Raw genomic sequence first — 15471 nt, 5'->3', positions numbered from 1 at the left:
TCCAGGGATGAAGTAAAGCGAGGAGTGGGGGTCCTAGTCCCACCGCACCCCCTTCCTCCAGGGAGTTTGGATTCATGTAATCCTAGAGCCAGCCAACAAAAACCACAGAGAGCATGTGAAGCTAACTCTTTATTAGCAGAAACAAGGACTGCTCCAGGGAGCCAGGAATGGTCAGCACTCAACTCTTCTGAGTAGTTGCAGAGATCCAGGTGGAAGAATCTGCAGCCCAGCCCTTTGCGGTTCTGACGCACAAGAGCCAACTCCTAGGGGCTGATCGGCTTTGCCAATAAAATATTTGTGGGGTCCTGGCACCCCCAAATTTAATGGGCCCTGCCATTCAAATAGTGTGTGTGCACGGCATCATATGATCAGTTCTGCTGGACAGTGATTGCCTGGCCCCTCCTATTATTTCATTCAAGTCGGCACATCTGCTGAGAAGTAAGCCAGGTCAGATCAAGGTGCTTTTGGACAAAACGAGTTTTCTGGATCCATTTCAATTGGGTTTTAGGCCCAGAAACTGCTTCGATCGCCCTGTATGATGATGACCTCTGTCGAGAGAGAGATAAGGGAAACATGTCCCTGTTCATTCTTCTCGACCTGTCAGCGGATTTTGATACCATCGACCATGGTATCCTTCGGGAGCGACACTCCGAACTAGGAGAGTTTGGCATGACTTTGTGATGGTTCCAGTCCTAGTTGGATGGTCGTTCCCAGAGGGTGGTACATGGGGAGTGATTTTCAGCCCCATGGAACCTTCAATGTGGGGGTCCTCAGGGCTCAAGCCTATCCCCCAGGTTGTTAAACATCTACATGAAACTGCTGGGTGGGGTTATCTGGAGGTTTGGAGTACGTTGTCAGCAGTATGCTGATGTCACTCAGCTCTGTTTCTCCTTCACATCTGCAGGTGAGGCAGTGGAAGTGCTGGACCAGTGTCTTGCCTCGGTAATGGACTGAAGAGCCAACAAACTCAAGCTCAATCCAGATAAGACCGAGGCACTGTTAGTGGGTGGTTCCCTCGGCCACCTGCTCTTCACGGGGTCACGTTTCCTCCAAAGGAGCAGGTTCACAGCTTGGGGGTATTCCTGGAGCCTTTGCTGTCACTCGAGGCTCAGGTGGCCTCAGTGGCCCGGAGTGCCTTCCATCAGCTTCGGTAGTAGAAGTAGAAGCTGTGAGGATACTGTCTACTTGGGTCTCATTTCAGTCAGGAAGGGAAAGATCTTCTAGAAAGAGAAGAATCCCAAACCAGTTATGAAGGGTGTTGTGACCCCCTGGGTCTTCTATACTGCCAGAAGTACCTCAGGAGTGTGGAAACTGACAGAAAGTACCACCTTGTTTAAGAATCGAAATATAAAGCTGCAACAACTAAGTTAAGGAGCTGAAGTGAAATAACTGGAAATAAGCTCAGCATTGGCTACCCTCTCTAGACACCTGTAACATCGAAGAGGAATAACTTAAAAGAAGCAACAGAAGTTTAAAAGAAGCTGTGCATTTACTACTTTGTTTAGAAGCCTGTAACACACACTAAAGTTAGTACAATTTATTAATAGGTTTACTGTTTCCTGAAAGAACATTATCTATCTCCTGACACATCCTTTACTTTTTTCAACTTTGTTCTGTAAAATACAGTAATCTTTCTTGTTTGTTCAACTTCTGCCAGAGTCTCCAAGGATCTTTGTTTACGTTCACACAGAAAGATAATCCTATTTTTATTTCAAACTATCCCAATAATAATTGGGACAAAATATTTTAAAAGCTGGCAAAGAGACCTTGCTAATTTTATATGGCAATGGAAGAAAGCCAGAATAAAATCAGAAATAATGATGGGGCCAAAAGAAACGGGGGGATTTGCAGTCCCAGATTTAAGAAGATATTTTGAAGCAGCATGCTGGAGTTGGGTGAAAGAGTGGGTGTTACTAAAAGATAATGAAGTTTTGGAACTAGAAGGCTGGGACAAAATACAGGGTTGGCATGGATATTTATTCTATGGGAAAATACAATTGCATAAAGGATTTACGAACCGCCTTGTGAGAAAGGCCCTATTTGAGGTATGGGAGAGAACAAAAGAGAGAATTATAGAAAGAACTCCAAGGTGGACCTCTCCAATAGAGGCAACCTCGATATTAAAAAAAATATTGCCTGGCCAACTTATAGAGATTTAGCAGAAGGAATGAATGAAAATACAGTGGTACCCCAGGTTAAGTACTTAATTCATTCCGGAGGTCCGTACTTAACCTGAAACTGTTCTTAACCTGAAGCACCACTTTAGCTAATGGGGCCTCCTGCTGCTGCCGCACTGCCAGAGCACGATTTCTGTTCTCATCCTGAAGCAAAGTTCTTAACCTGAAGCACTATTTCTGGGTTAGCAGAGTCTGTAACCTAAAGCGTATGTAACCTGAAGCGTATGTAACCCGAAGTACCACTGTATCAAATTAAAAGAATATGAAGAACTCAAAATACTGGGAATAAATTGGTTAGAATATTTCCAACTTAAGGCTACATACAAGAAAGATATAAAAACTAGGGGATTTGAGAAATAAAATATCAAAATTAGAAAGAGAGGCTTTACAAAATAATCAAAAAACACTCACTAAAATATATAGATTATTAGATAAAGTCCTCCCAGATCAAGAAGTCAAAGGAGAGAATATTCTAAAGTGGGAACGGGATTTAGGATGTACAATTGATTCTGAGGATTGGAAAAAGTTTTGGGGGAAAAATATAAATTTTACAGCTTAGTATTCATTAAGAGAGAATTATATAATAATAATAATAATAATAATAATAATAATAATAATAATAATAATAATAATTTATTATTTATACCCCGCCCATCTCGCTGGGCCTCCCCAGCCACTCTGGGCGGCTTCCATAAAAACCAAAAATACACTAAAATGTCACACGTTAAAAACTTCCCTGAACAGGGCTGCCTTAAGATGTCTTCTGAATGTCAGGTAGTTGTTTATCACTTTGACATCTGCTGGAAGGGCGTTCCACAGGGTGGGCGCCACTACAGAGAACGCCTTCTGCCTGGTTCCCTGTAGCTTTGCTTCTCGCAATGAGGGAACCGCCAGAAGGCCCTCGGCGCTGGACCTCAGCGTCCGGGCAGAATGATGGGGGTGGAGACGCTCCTTCAGGTATACTGGACCGAGGCCGTTTAGGGCTTTAAAGGTCAGCACCAACACTTTGAATTGTGCTCGGAAACATACTGGGAGCCAATGTAGGTCTTTCAAGACCGGTGTTATATGGTCTCGGCGGCCGCTCCCAGTCACCAGTCTAGCTGCCGCATTCTGGATTAGTTGTAGTTTCTGAGTCACCTTCAAAGGTAGCCCCACGTAGAGTGCATTGCAGTAGTCCAAGCGGGAGATAACCAGAGCATGCACCACTCTGGCGAGACAGTCTGCAGGCAGATAGGGTCTCAGCCTACGTACCAGATGGAGCTGGTAAACAGCTGCCCTGGACACAGATTTGACCTGTGCCTCCATGGACAGCTGTGAGTCCAAAATGACTCCCAGGCTGCGCACCTGGTCCTTCAGGGGCACAGTTACCCCATTCAGGACCAGGGAATCCTCCACACCTGCCCGCCTCCTGTCCCCCAGAAACAGTACTTCTGTCTTGTCAGGATTCAACCTCAATCTGTTAGCCGCCATCCAACCTCCAACCGCCTCCAGACACTCACACAGGACCTTCACTGCCCTCACTGGTTCTGATTTAAAAGAGAGGTAGAGCTGGGTATCATCTGCATACTGATGAACACCCAGCCCAAACCTCCTGATGATCTCTCCCAGCGGCTGCATGTAAATGTTGAAAAGCATGGGGGAGAGGACAGAACCCTGAGGCACCCCACAAGTGAGAGCCCAGGGGTCTGAACACTCATCCCCCACCACCACTTTCTGAACACGGCCCAGGAGGAAGGAGCGGAACCACTGTAGGACAGTGCCCCCAGCTCCCAGCCCCTCAAGACGGTCCAGAAGGATGTTATGGTCGATGGTATCAAACGCCGCTGAGAGATCCAGCAGAACTAGGAAACAGCTCTCACCTTTGTCCCTAGCCCGCCGGAGATCATCAACCAGTGCGACCAAGGCAGTTTCAGTCCCATGATGAGGCCTGAATCCCGACTGGAAGGGATCCAAATGGTCCGCTTCTTCCAGGCGTGCCTGGAGTTGTTCGGCAACCGCTCACTCTATCACCTTGCCCAAGAATGGAAGATTTGAGACTGGGCGATAGTTGGCCATTGTGGCCGCATCTAAAGATGGTTTTTTAAGAAGCGGTTTAATAACCGCCTCTTTCAGTGGGTCTGGGAAGGCTCCCTCACGGAGGGAAGCATTCACCACCCCACGAAGCCCATCGCCCAGTCCTTCCCGGCTAGCTTTTATAAGCCAGGATGGGCAAGGATCCAGGAGACAGGTGGTTGGTTTCACTCGTCCAAGCAGCCTGTCCACATCCTCGGAGGTAACAGATTGGAATTGATCCCACTCAACTTGACTAGACAGAACTCTAGTACTCTCCCGCCCTGGCCCTGCTCCCACGGTGAAGTCTACTTCTTCCCGAATCTGAGCGATTTTATCTGCAAAAAACTTTGCAAAATCATTGCAGGAGAATATGTTGCCCGTACTGGGCCCCGATGTTACAGGTGGTTCCACTAAATTGTGAACCACCTGAAAAAGTCTCCTGCTGCTGTTTTCTGCAGATGCAATAGAGGCGGTGAAGAAATTCTTCTTCGCCGGCGCTATCGCCACTTGGTAGGCTCGACGTTGAGCTCTAACCTGTGTCCGATCAGATTCGGAATGAGTTATCCGCCACCGGCGCTCTAGCCGTCTAAACGATTGTTTCATTGCCCTCAGATCCGTGGAAAACCATGGGGCTCTCCGGGCTCCATGCAATCGGAGAGGGCGCTTCGGAGCCAAACAGTCAATAGCCCTGGTTAACTCCGCATTCCAGCGGGCCACCAGGGAATCAGCTGAAAGGCCATCAACATGGGATAAAGCATCCCCTACCACTCTCTGGAAACCATTTGGATCCATTAAGTGGCGGGGGCGGACCATCCGAATTGGTCCCACCTCCCTGCAGAGGGGATGGGTCGCAGAGAAGTCCAGTTGCACCAGGAAGTGATCTGACCATGGCACTTCTTTTGTTTCACTTTTACTTAGTGTCAGATCACCAGCATCCATAGAGGTAAACACCAGGTCCAAGGCATGTCCGCGGCTATGGGTTGGGCCAGACTTATTCAGGGACAGCCCCATGGAGGCCATGCTTTCCACGAAGTCCCGAGCCGCCCCTTGTAAGGTCGTGTCGGCATGGATGTTAAAATCCCCTAGGACGACCAAGCTAGGTGTCTCCAGGAGAACATCCGCCACGACCTGAAGCAGCTCGGGCAGGGAATCCTTGGTGCAGCGGGGAGGTCGGTACACCAAAAGGAATCCTGTACTGCCCCTATTGCCCAACTTCCAGAACATGCACTCAGAAAACTGGGTCTTCCCAATAGGACGCCTGGTGCAAACTAATGACTTTCTAAAAATCACTGCAACCCCCCCTCCCCGCCCACATGACCTGGGTTGCTGTGCATAAGAGAAACCTGGTGGACAAGCAGCGGCAAGGACAGGCCCATCTGCTTCATCCAACCAAGTCTCTGTTACACATGCCAGGTCGAGTCCTCCATCCATGATCAAGTCATGGATGGCAGTGGTCTTATGAATCATTGACCTGGCATTGCACAGCAGCACCTTCAGGTCATGTGGGTATCCCTTGCTGATTCTAGTATCCATCCGGTCAGGACCAGACCCGGAGGCAGGAATAGTCCTCAGACAACGACTAAACCTGCCTCCTCTGTAATGACATGGTCTGGTCTTAGCGTAACTCCTCCTCCTACCCGTGATCACTGAGATCGGTTGTCCCAGTGCATTCCCCCCTGTGGAACATGCCCCAGCCATTTTGTGGGCTGGGCCCACTCCCCGGCAGCCCTGACCCCTCCCCCTAAGAACAAAATAACAACTTATACAAACAAACAAAACCAATAAAACAATACAAACAAAAAATGTAAAAACTACAAAAACATCAAAATAAAAAAAATAATTCCCCAAACCCAACCAAACATCCATCCCACCCCCACCCCACATACAAAAAATCCAAAAGAATTTTTTTAAAAACATTTTAAAAACACTCTTTGCCCCTCCTGCAGTAACACTGTCCTAGTGAGGCCTGTCAGGCCCCGCCCTGGGCCAGGTGGTAAGTGGCAAGAGCAGGGCCCTCAGGCACTCACTCAGGGGAGTCCTCCTGGGCAGCAGGCAGCAAGCAGCATGCAGTCCTTATGAGGCTTCAGGCCCCGCCCCAGGCCAGATGGTAAGTGGCAAGAGCAGGGCTCTCAAGCACTCACTCAGGGGAGTCCTCCTGGGCAGCAGGCAGCAAGCAGCACGCAGTCCTTATGAGGCTTATGAAGATGCACCACACATGGTACATGGCACCAGACAGACTGGCAAAAACAAATAGATCAAATAGTAATAAATGCTGGAGATGTAATAGAATGAAAGGCACTCTATACCATATGTGGTGGACATGTCCAGACATCAAGAAATTTTGGGAGATGATCCCTGAAGAGATTAAAAAATTGATAAAGTATCATATATCAGGAGGGCAAAAGCATATTTACTAGGAATCTTGAGTAAGCATATCCCCAAAGACAAAATTAACATATTTCTGTATGCAACAACAGAGGCGAAAATGTTGGTAGCCAGTCATTGGAAAGGAAATTATATCCCAACAAAAGGGGACTGGTTAAGTAAACTATGTGAGAACCTGGAGTTAGCAAAATTGACGGATTTAATAAGGCATAAATCCAAAACTATAATACAGAAACAATGGGAATGCTTAAATGAATATTTATACAAGCAGGGCTCAAATACGAAAGTTTGGCTGTGCTTAGACTAAGCTTGTTAAGATTATAGAGAACATAAAGATTTGACAGATTATGAAAGAACCTAAGGAAGGGAAATGATTGAAGAACAGATGTAAAGGCGAGCAAGATAACTAAGAGACGTGTGGTGAATGTGGTGGAAGTTTTAAAAAATATTTTAACTAGGATTTATATATTGTATTGCTTGAAGGAGTCAAAATTAAGGGAGTGAAGCAATTAGCAATTCAAGCTAAAGAGCTAGCCCAGGAAAATGAAAAAAAAAGTAACTACACTATCTAAACAGGGGTCCGAATTGCCGGACCCCCAGAGAAGAGCTAATACGATTCTGGGAGGAATTCCGGAAGAAATACAGGCTAAAGAGTTGGAAGAAACTTTGAGAACCTGGCTATGCTCCATCTCCATCGTTCTGCCCGGACACTGAGATCCAGCGCCGAGGGCCTTCTGGCGGTTCCCTCGGTATGAGAAGCCAAGTAACAGTGAACCAGGCAGAGGGCCTTCTCGGTAGTGGCACCCACCCTGTGGAACGCCCTCCCATCAGATGTCAAAGAGAAAAATAACTACCAAACTTTTAGAAGGCACCACTGTAAGCAAATGTAGAGCGCTGAAATTAAAATTCTTTCTAAAATGTACAGAACTCCAGCCTAGCTTGCTAATATGGTAGCAGGATTGAATTCTAGCTGTTTGCACTGTAAACAAGCCAAGGGATGGTTTTCCCATATGTACTGGGAATTCCCAGAGGTAAAGGAATTCTGGAAAAAAATCCTAAAGGTTATTAATGAAATTTTTAAAGGGAAGCTTTCAATAGATTTTGATTTCAGTGTGATGCGGTGTGACGCTGCAGCTAAAAAAGCCAATGCAATTCTGGGCTGCATCAATAGGAGTATAGCATCTAGATCAAGGGAAGTAATAGTGCCACTGTATTCTGCTCTGGTCAGACCTCACCTGGAGTACTGTGTCCAGTTCAGGGCACCACAGTTCAAGAAGGACACTGACAAACTGGAATGTGTCCAGAGGAGGGCAACCAAAATGGTCAAAGGCCTGGAAACGATGCCTTATGAGGAACGGCTAAGGGAGCTGGGCATGTTTAGCCTGGAGAAGAGGAGGTTAAGGGGTGATATGATAGCCATGTTCAAATATATAAAAGGATGTCACATAGAGGAGGGAGAAAGGTTGTTTCCTGCTGCTCCAGAGAAGCGGACACGGAACAATGGATCCAAACTACAAGAAAGAAGATTCCACCTAAACATTAGGAAGAACTTCCTGACAGTAAGAGCTGTTTGACAGTGGAATTTGCTGCCAAGGAGTGTGGTGGAGTCTCCTTCTTTGGAGGTCTTTAAGCAGAGGCTTGACAACCATAGGTCAGGAGTGCTCTGATGGTGTTTCCTGCTTGGCAGGGGGTTGGACTCGATGGCCCTTGTGGTCTCTTCCAACTCTATGATCCTATGATTTCATGATAATGGGTATAATTTAAAATTTAAAAATTGTATGAGAAAATTTAAAAATTGTAAGAACATAATATATGTATGTAAGAAATCTTAAACTCAAATAAAATAAAATAAATTTTAAAAAAGAAAGTAATGCAAAACAGATTAATCAATTCGACTTTTAAAAACAACTCCTAAAACAGCAATTTAACATGAATTTTAATTAGCAGCGCAACAGTGAAAACAGAAGCTCAGGAGCACGTTCGGCTTCCGAAGCAAAATTCGCAAACTGGAACACTGACTTCCAGGTTTGCAGCATTCGAGTTCAAAGTTGTTCAGGAATTAAGCTGTTTGAGAACCAAGGTAACACTGTATATAGACATGGTTGCCATACATCCAGAATTGTAAGCAGTGTCTGGGCGGAAATTGCTGAAATGTCCGGGAAAATCTCGACATATGGCAGCCCATGTCGCAAGCGTAGATTTCGGCAACCTTCACTTGAAATGGATACGCCCCCCCAGTTCCTTTAAGCCCTCCTCAGAAGGCTTGGTTTCAGACCCTTGATAATCTTGATTGACTCCTCTGCATCATCTTCATGAAGTTTTCCCTTAGCATATAGCAAGCTTTCAAACTGTGAGTTTTGTTCTGCAAATCCATTTTTTAAAATCTGACTTAAATGTTGCATTCAACTGATGGTAACTTGCCCAGTCTCCCTCCCACCTAGAGGAAGAAGTTCCCTTTATAGGGACCCCACATCCAGTTAAGCAATACCACACGGCCCTAAACCTAACCTCCCAATACATCAACCTCAGCGGGTAAACATTCGCTCTGCTGTGTCAAAGTTTTACTGAACGTTTGGACAATATTGGCAAGAGCACCTGTAATCTCACAGTTACCACCTCCCCTGGAATAAGAATCACTTCCGTCCAAACCAGTAAGTATGTCTGTAATTATGACAATCTGACCAATGCCCAGATGACTTAAGCCCTATATCGGACTCCTCTCCATGGGTTCCCCCCTGAATATAGAGCATGGTCCAATCCCCTGGACATTCTCAGACTTACAGAAGTCCTTCTCAAGGTCTTGAAGGAATCTGAAGAGGTGATTCAAGCAACACAAAAGGAGATTCCTCCTAAAGATCAGGAAGAACTTTCTGATAGTAAGAGCCAGCAGTGAAAAGGAACGCCCTCAGAAGGGGGTGGGCTCTCCTTCATTGGAGGTATTTAAGAAGAAGTTGGATAGCCATCTGTCATGGATGCTTGAAATGAGGTTTTTTTCTGCATTGGCGGGGGTTGGACTAGATTCCGAATCTACCATTCTATTATTCACCCTGCTGTGAGTTCTTGAATTGACTTTTTTACGAGTGAAATTTTATCCACATTCCATGCGCTGATATGCTTTCAACTCTGTATGAATTATTTGGTGGGCCATGAGAGTGGCACTCTGACTGAAGCTCTTCCCACATTCCAAACACTAAGAAGATTTCTCTCTGGTGTGAATTATTTGATGGGAAGCGAGACTCTGGCTCTGACTGAAGCTCTTTCCACATTCCAAGCAATGATAGGGTTTCTCCCCTGTATGAATTCTTTGATGGGAAGCGAGATGTGAGCTTTGACTGAAGCTCTTTCCACATTCGAAGCACTGATAGGGTTTCTCCCCTGTATGGGTTCTTTGATGGGAAGTGAGAGTGGTCTTTTGACTGAAGCTCTTTCCACAATCCAAGCACTGATAGGGTTTCTCCTCTGTATGGATTCTTTTATGGATTATGAGATGGGGGCGTTGACTGAAGCTCTTCCCACATTCCAAGCACTGATAGGGTTTCTCCCGTGTATGGATTCTTTTATGGATTATGAGATGGGGGCTTTGACTGAAACTCTTCCCACATTCGAAGCACTGATAGGGTTTCTCCCCTGTATGGATTCTTTGATGCAAAGTGAGACTGTCCTTTCGACTGAAGCTCTTCCCACATTCCAGGCACTGATAGGGTTTCTCCCCTGTATGAATTCTTTGATGGGAAGTGAGCTTATCGCTGTCACGGAAGCTCTTCCCACATTCGAAGCACTGATATGGTTTCTTCCCTGTATGAATTCTTTGATGGGAAGTGAGAACCTGCCTCTGACTGAAGCTCTTTCCACATTCCAAGCACTGAAAGGATTTCTCTCCTTTATGAAGTTTTTGATGGGAAGAGAGATTGCTGCTCTGACTGAAGCTCTTCCCACATTCCAGGCACTGAAAGGGTTTCTCCCCTGTATGAATTCTTTGATGGGAAGTGAGAGTATGCCTGTGACTGAAGCTCTTTTCACACTCCAGGCACTGATAGGGTTTCTCCCCTGTATGAATTCTTTGATGGCAACTGAGTTGTGCGCTTTTATGAAAGCTCTTTCCACATTCTAAGCACTGATAGGGTTTCTCCTCTGTATGAATTCTTTTGTGGGTAGTGAGATTCCCATTCTGACGAAACCTCTTTCCACACTCCAAGCACTGATAGGGTTTCTCCTCTGTATGAATTCTGTTGTGGGTAGTGAGATCCCCATTCTGACGAAACCTCTTTCCACATTCCAAGCACTGATAGGGTTTCTCCCCTGAATGAATTCTTTGATGGCAAGTGAGATGTATGCGTTTATTAAAGCTCTTTCCACATTCTAAGCACTGATAGGGTTTCTCCCCCGTATGAATTCTTTGATGGGAAGTGAGACTCTGCCTGTGACTGAATCTCTTCCCACATTCCAGGCACTGATAGGGTTTCTCCCCCGTATGAATTCTTTGATGGGAAGTGAGATGATCCTTTCGACTGAAGCTCTTTCCACATTCTCTGCAGAGATACAATTTCTCTCCTCTATGAATTCTTTCCTGTGAAGTGAGGCTATCCCTCCGAATGAAGCTCTTTTGTTGATGGGAGGTGGACTGGGAGCTCTGGCCGATGTTCTCTCCATACTCTGAATATTTATTTGATTTCTCCGATATGTGGATTCTGTTGTGATCCCCCTTGTTCTTCCCTTCCCATTCATCACCAACTGCAATGAAGAGAAAAGATAATTATCGCCTCAGGAAGAAATGGAGTTCCAGATTATTGAACAGAGTTCCCTGCCCCCAACTCACTAAGAGACTTGAGAGTATCTGAAGAAGTGTGCATGCACACGAAAGCTCATACCTAGAACTAACTTAGTTGGTCTTTAAGGTGCTACTGGAAGGAATTTTTTGTTTTGACTATGGCAGACCAACACGGCTACCTATCTGTAATTGAGAGTGCTCCGTTTCAGCCTCAAGAGGACAGCCTTGAAGTCTAACTTAACGGCATTCTGGATGTGTGGCATCTTCAACCCCTTAACACTTGAGCACGCCTGAGGGGTGCCTGATTCTCTTGAAACCAATGGGCCACGCTGCCTGCATACTGTGATCAGGGTTCAGATGACACAGAACCATCAAACCCACCACCTGACCCCTCCCCCAGCAATGCACTGCCATGTTAGGGTAAGTCGTGCTAACTCTGCATCGCTGCCCCGGACCCCAACCCCACTCAGAGCAAAGGGGACGTGGTTCACATCCAATATTGAACAAATTTAATGAATGCTTGTGATAAAGGAAGGACTGAAGTTAGATGTGAGGCCTTACAATAGTTTACATTGGCTTTCTTGGCTGATATTAACTGACATATTGCTTGACTTTTATTTGGGATAGATTTGATTTGGCTCAAGTCCTGGAATTCACCCCATATGCAAGGCCAGTCATCTCTTTGGTCAATCAAATGCAAACAGAAGCCAAAACAACAAACCTGACAGAAGTTACTTCAACTTCCCTAAAAACTCTCAAGCCCACATTTAAGAAGGCCTGGGTGGTCAGACAAGCCTGGTCATTGTTTAAAAAGGCATGACTAGACAAAGAATATTCACAAACAGTTGATGTCCCTCCATTCAGGGCTCACGGTGTGGATGTTAGAATCCCAGATGCTGTTGGTCTCCTTCCAAATAGTGGAGGTTCATCAAATAGAGCAGGGGTGTCCAACAGGTCGATCACGATCTACTGGTAGATCCCTGTGAGGTTTTGGTCAATCGCAGTCAATCGCTGACCCCCTCCCGGATCCTCCCTCCATTGTTGGAGAATGGAAGACAGAGCTTACAAACCGAGGCTGGAGGCTGTTTCCCCCCCAGCGCTCCTTTGGTGAGTTGCTAATAAAAGCTCAACAACTTTGAACTGAACCCCTACAAAACAGGGGTAGATCACTCCCAGTCTTGAATTCTGTGAGTAGATCGCAGTATCTTGGAAGCTGGCCACCCCTGAAATAGAGGTAGGCATAGAATTTCAAAATTGTTGTTATGATCTAACAGGGAATTTTAACGAGAGGGTCCATGATCCCTCAATTCTCCTTCTTGACTTCCTTACGAAAAGCTCTCTTGTCAGGATCCAGCAACGTCCCTGACTCCTCTGAAACAAGCAGGAACATCTTCACCTGCACACTCCCCATCAGCTGTTGCCTCAATCTAAATTTGGTCTAAATTTAAAGCTTTTTCTAAATATCTTTCTGCACTTTGAATCTCCTCTCATTTTCATGAGGATACCAACTCTGTATAGTTTAATTGGTAACAGAAGATGGAAAATGACTATTACTCACACTTAATCTAAGCACGACAGTCACAAGAGCTTCTGACTAGGAATTCGGCTATGCGATGTTGAATGTTCTCTGTTCTCCGCTGTTTACCCTTTTTTGTTTCAATTTATACCAATTCATGAACCCAGAACTCATACACTGATCACCAACGAGGAACGACATGTTATTCCTGCAAATTTATTTAGTCTACATATTTGTATCATATATTAGTCTTATATGAGCCTTGCTTTTAAAAGAAAAGGAAAAGTTATTCCTAAAAGAAAAGTAAAAGGCAAAACACAGAGGCCCCATCGGCAATCAGTCCTGAAATTAGGAACAGGTAATTTAAAGAATCATGGCTTCTAGTGCTGCGCGACGGATCAGTGAGTTCTCTGACATTGGTAGGGCATTCAGTGCCCAGTACTGGCGCCAATACATCGCGGTGGCCGGGGAGCTGTGACGTATTCCTGGCTCAAATTGCCTGCAGATGTCAAAGGTGCTGGAAGGCAGGTGGAGGAGCCCAAAAAGGTGCCCACCTTCTCAATCTCCATCCGCCTGCCTGCCTCATCCCACCCCCAAAATGAGCAAGCCCCAGTACCTCTCCAGCCCCCATCCATCCATGTCCCCATCTCCCCTCCCCTGGGACTCACCAGATCCCTCGGAGGTCCCTGGGAGGGAACGCTCAGAGGCTGTGAGGAGGGATGCAGGAGACAACCTGACCAGGTCAACCGTCCATCTTCCCCCTTCCATCCTCGCTAGGTTTACAGATTCAGTCTCTTTCATCCTTCCTGAGGAGTCGAGAAGCCACCACAAGCTGCAGGGTCCTGGGAGAGAGGAAGAAGCAAAGGGAGCCTCAGAGGCCCTGCAGGGATTCTCCTGCCCTAGATATTCCCCTGCTCCTGGAGAAGCACAAATGGGGCAACCCCTTCCTAACAGAAACCCCATTTGCAACATCTCCAGTGGTTCCCATTTAATCTGTTTGCACCTCACCCCACTTCTTAAGGCTGGCATGGTACGCACACTAGTGACCTGAGAGTGGACCCCATTGAACTCAGTGGGGCTTATGGATAGAACTTGGTGCAAAAACCAGGCACCATCCTGTCCCCAAGCCCAGAGCATGGGCAGAAAATAGCCGAGTAGCTATTACATGTAGGTGCCCCCATGACTCAGTGCAAGAGATGACTTAGCAGTTGAGCTGGCTGGGCCCCAAACCTCTTTCTGCTCATCATTAGAGCTGCTGAGAGACCCTAGAAGGTTGGGAATAGGATCTGGCTCCTGCTGTTTCTTAGCCACCTCCTCATTTTCCTTATTCACGCAAAATGGAATGATTTTTGGTTGTGCTCTCTTTGGAGCAGGGCCCGTGGCACTCGGGGAGAGACCAGAAATTTTCTAACCATTCCAGGTCAACACCATCTTTCCCCTTAATTTCATATCATGTTTCCTTATACCATTTGTAGCAATTAAAGCTTTTCTAACTTCTGTGTCATTCACTTAGTGTTCTGCAGAATGCAGAGGCTAGACTGGTGACTGGGAGTGGCTGCTGGAACCATGTAAGACCACTCCTAAAGGATCTACATTCGCTCCCAGTATGTTTCCGAGCACAATTCAAAGTGTTGGTGCTGACGTTTAAACCCTAAATGGCCTTGGTCTTGTATACCTGAAGGAGCATCTCTACCCCCATCCTTCAGCCTGGACCCTGAGGTCCAGCACCAAGGGCCTTCTGGCGGTTCCCTCACTGCAAGAAGAGAAGTTACAGGGAAGCAGGCTGAGGGCCTTCTTGGTAGTGGCGCCCTCCCTGTGGAACACGCTCCCATCAGATGTCAAGGAAATGAGTAACTATGTAACCTTTAGAAGACACCTGAAGGCAGCCCTGTATATTGTATGTGCTGGAAGCAGCCCAGAGTGTCTGGGGAAACCCAGTCAGATGGGCGGCAGGTAAATATTATTGTTGTTATTATGATTATTATCATTCACACAGGATGCTGATCAGCTTCACCCCAGTGCCTTGCCAGGGCAGGAGGGGCATGGTCTTCCTAAAAATATTGAGCTGAGCAAGGCTGGATGCAGCTCCTGCTCCCAAGAGTGGCACATGCCAGTCTGTGCACTTGCTCTGCTGGGAGGGGGCAGATGTTTAACAAGGTTGGAAACCAGGTCTCACCCGGCCCTAGGGACTCCTCCCAAGAACCCTGGGAGCCAGAATTGGTTCAGGACCCTGAGAGTTGCAAGGAGACAGCTTCAGCCCTGCTGCCCAAAGACTGCAATTCCCAGGGTGGTCACCAATCCCCCCTTCTTGCCAGGGAACTCTGGGAATTGTATTTGGGTAGATGGTGGGAGAGGGTCTCCCCTCCAGTCTCCACACTTGGGGGGGGGCTGTATCTCCCCACTCCACAGGGCGTCTCCTTCCTCGGATGCTTCTCTGTGTTATGAAATGCGACCCTTCCCCTCAATCTGAAGGGGGCTTATTTGCATGCCCTCTTTTTGTTGCCCCAAAGACTCCTCCCCAACAAGGAAGGCAGCATCTTGATCCAAAGGAAGAAGAGAGTTGCAGACCTGCT

General features: G+C 46.5%; 2 protein-coding genes across 2 annotated transcripts in view; one reads left to right on the top strand and one right to left on the bottom strand.

Annotated features, from left to right (window-relative positions):
- The window catches only part of LOC309337000 (vomeronasal type-2 receptor 26-like), a 202872-nt gene that overhangs the window by 160530 nt on the left and 26871 nt on the right, over positions 1–15471 (top strand). The window lies entirely within an intron of this gene.
- LOC309336592 (uncharacterized protein) overlaps positions 8534–15471 on the bottom strand; it is a 47901-nt gene continuing 40963 nt past the window's right edge. Inside the window, exons 6-7 of the mRNA XM_081852595.1 lie at positions 13567–13740; positions 8534–11345 (exon numbers count right to left, since the gene is read on the bottom strand). Of these exons, the coding sequence (XP_081708721.1) occupies positions 9805–11345; positions 13567–13740 (1715 nt within the window). The 3' untranslated portion in view covers positions 8534–9804. The remainder of the gene's footprint in view (positions 11346–13566; positions 13741–15471) is intronic.

Source organism: Podarcis erhardii (genome assembly GCF_964252035.2).
Source record: "Podarcis erhardii genome assembly, chromosome: 2".
In the NCBI taxonomy this organism is placed as follows: domain Eukaryota; kingdom Metazoa; phylum Chordata; class Lepidosauria; order Squamata; family Lacertidae; genus Podarcis; species Podarcis erhardii.
Note: the sequence above shows the minus strand (reverse complement) of the source record. Positions and strands in the feature narration are given on the sequence as shown.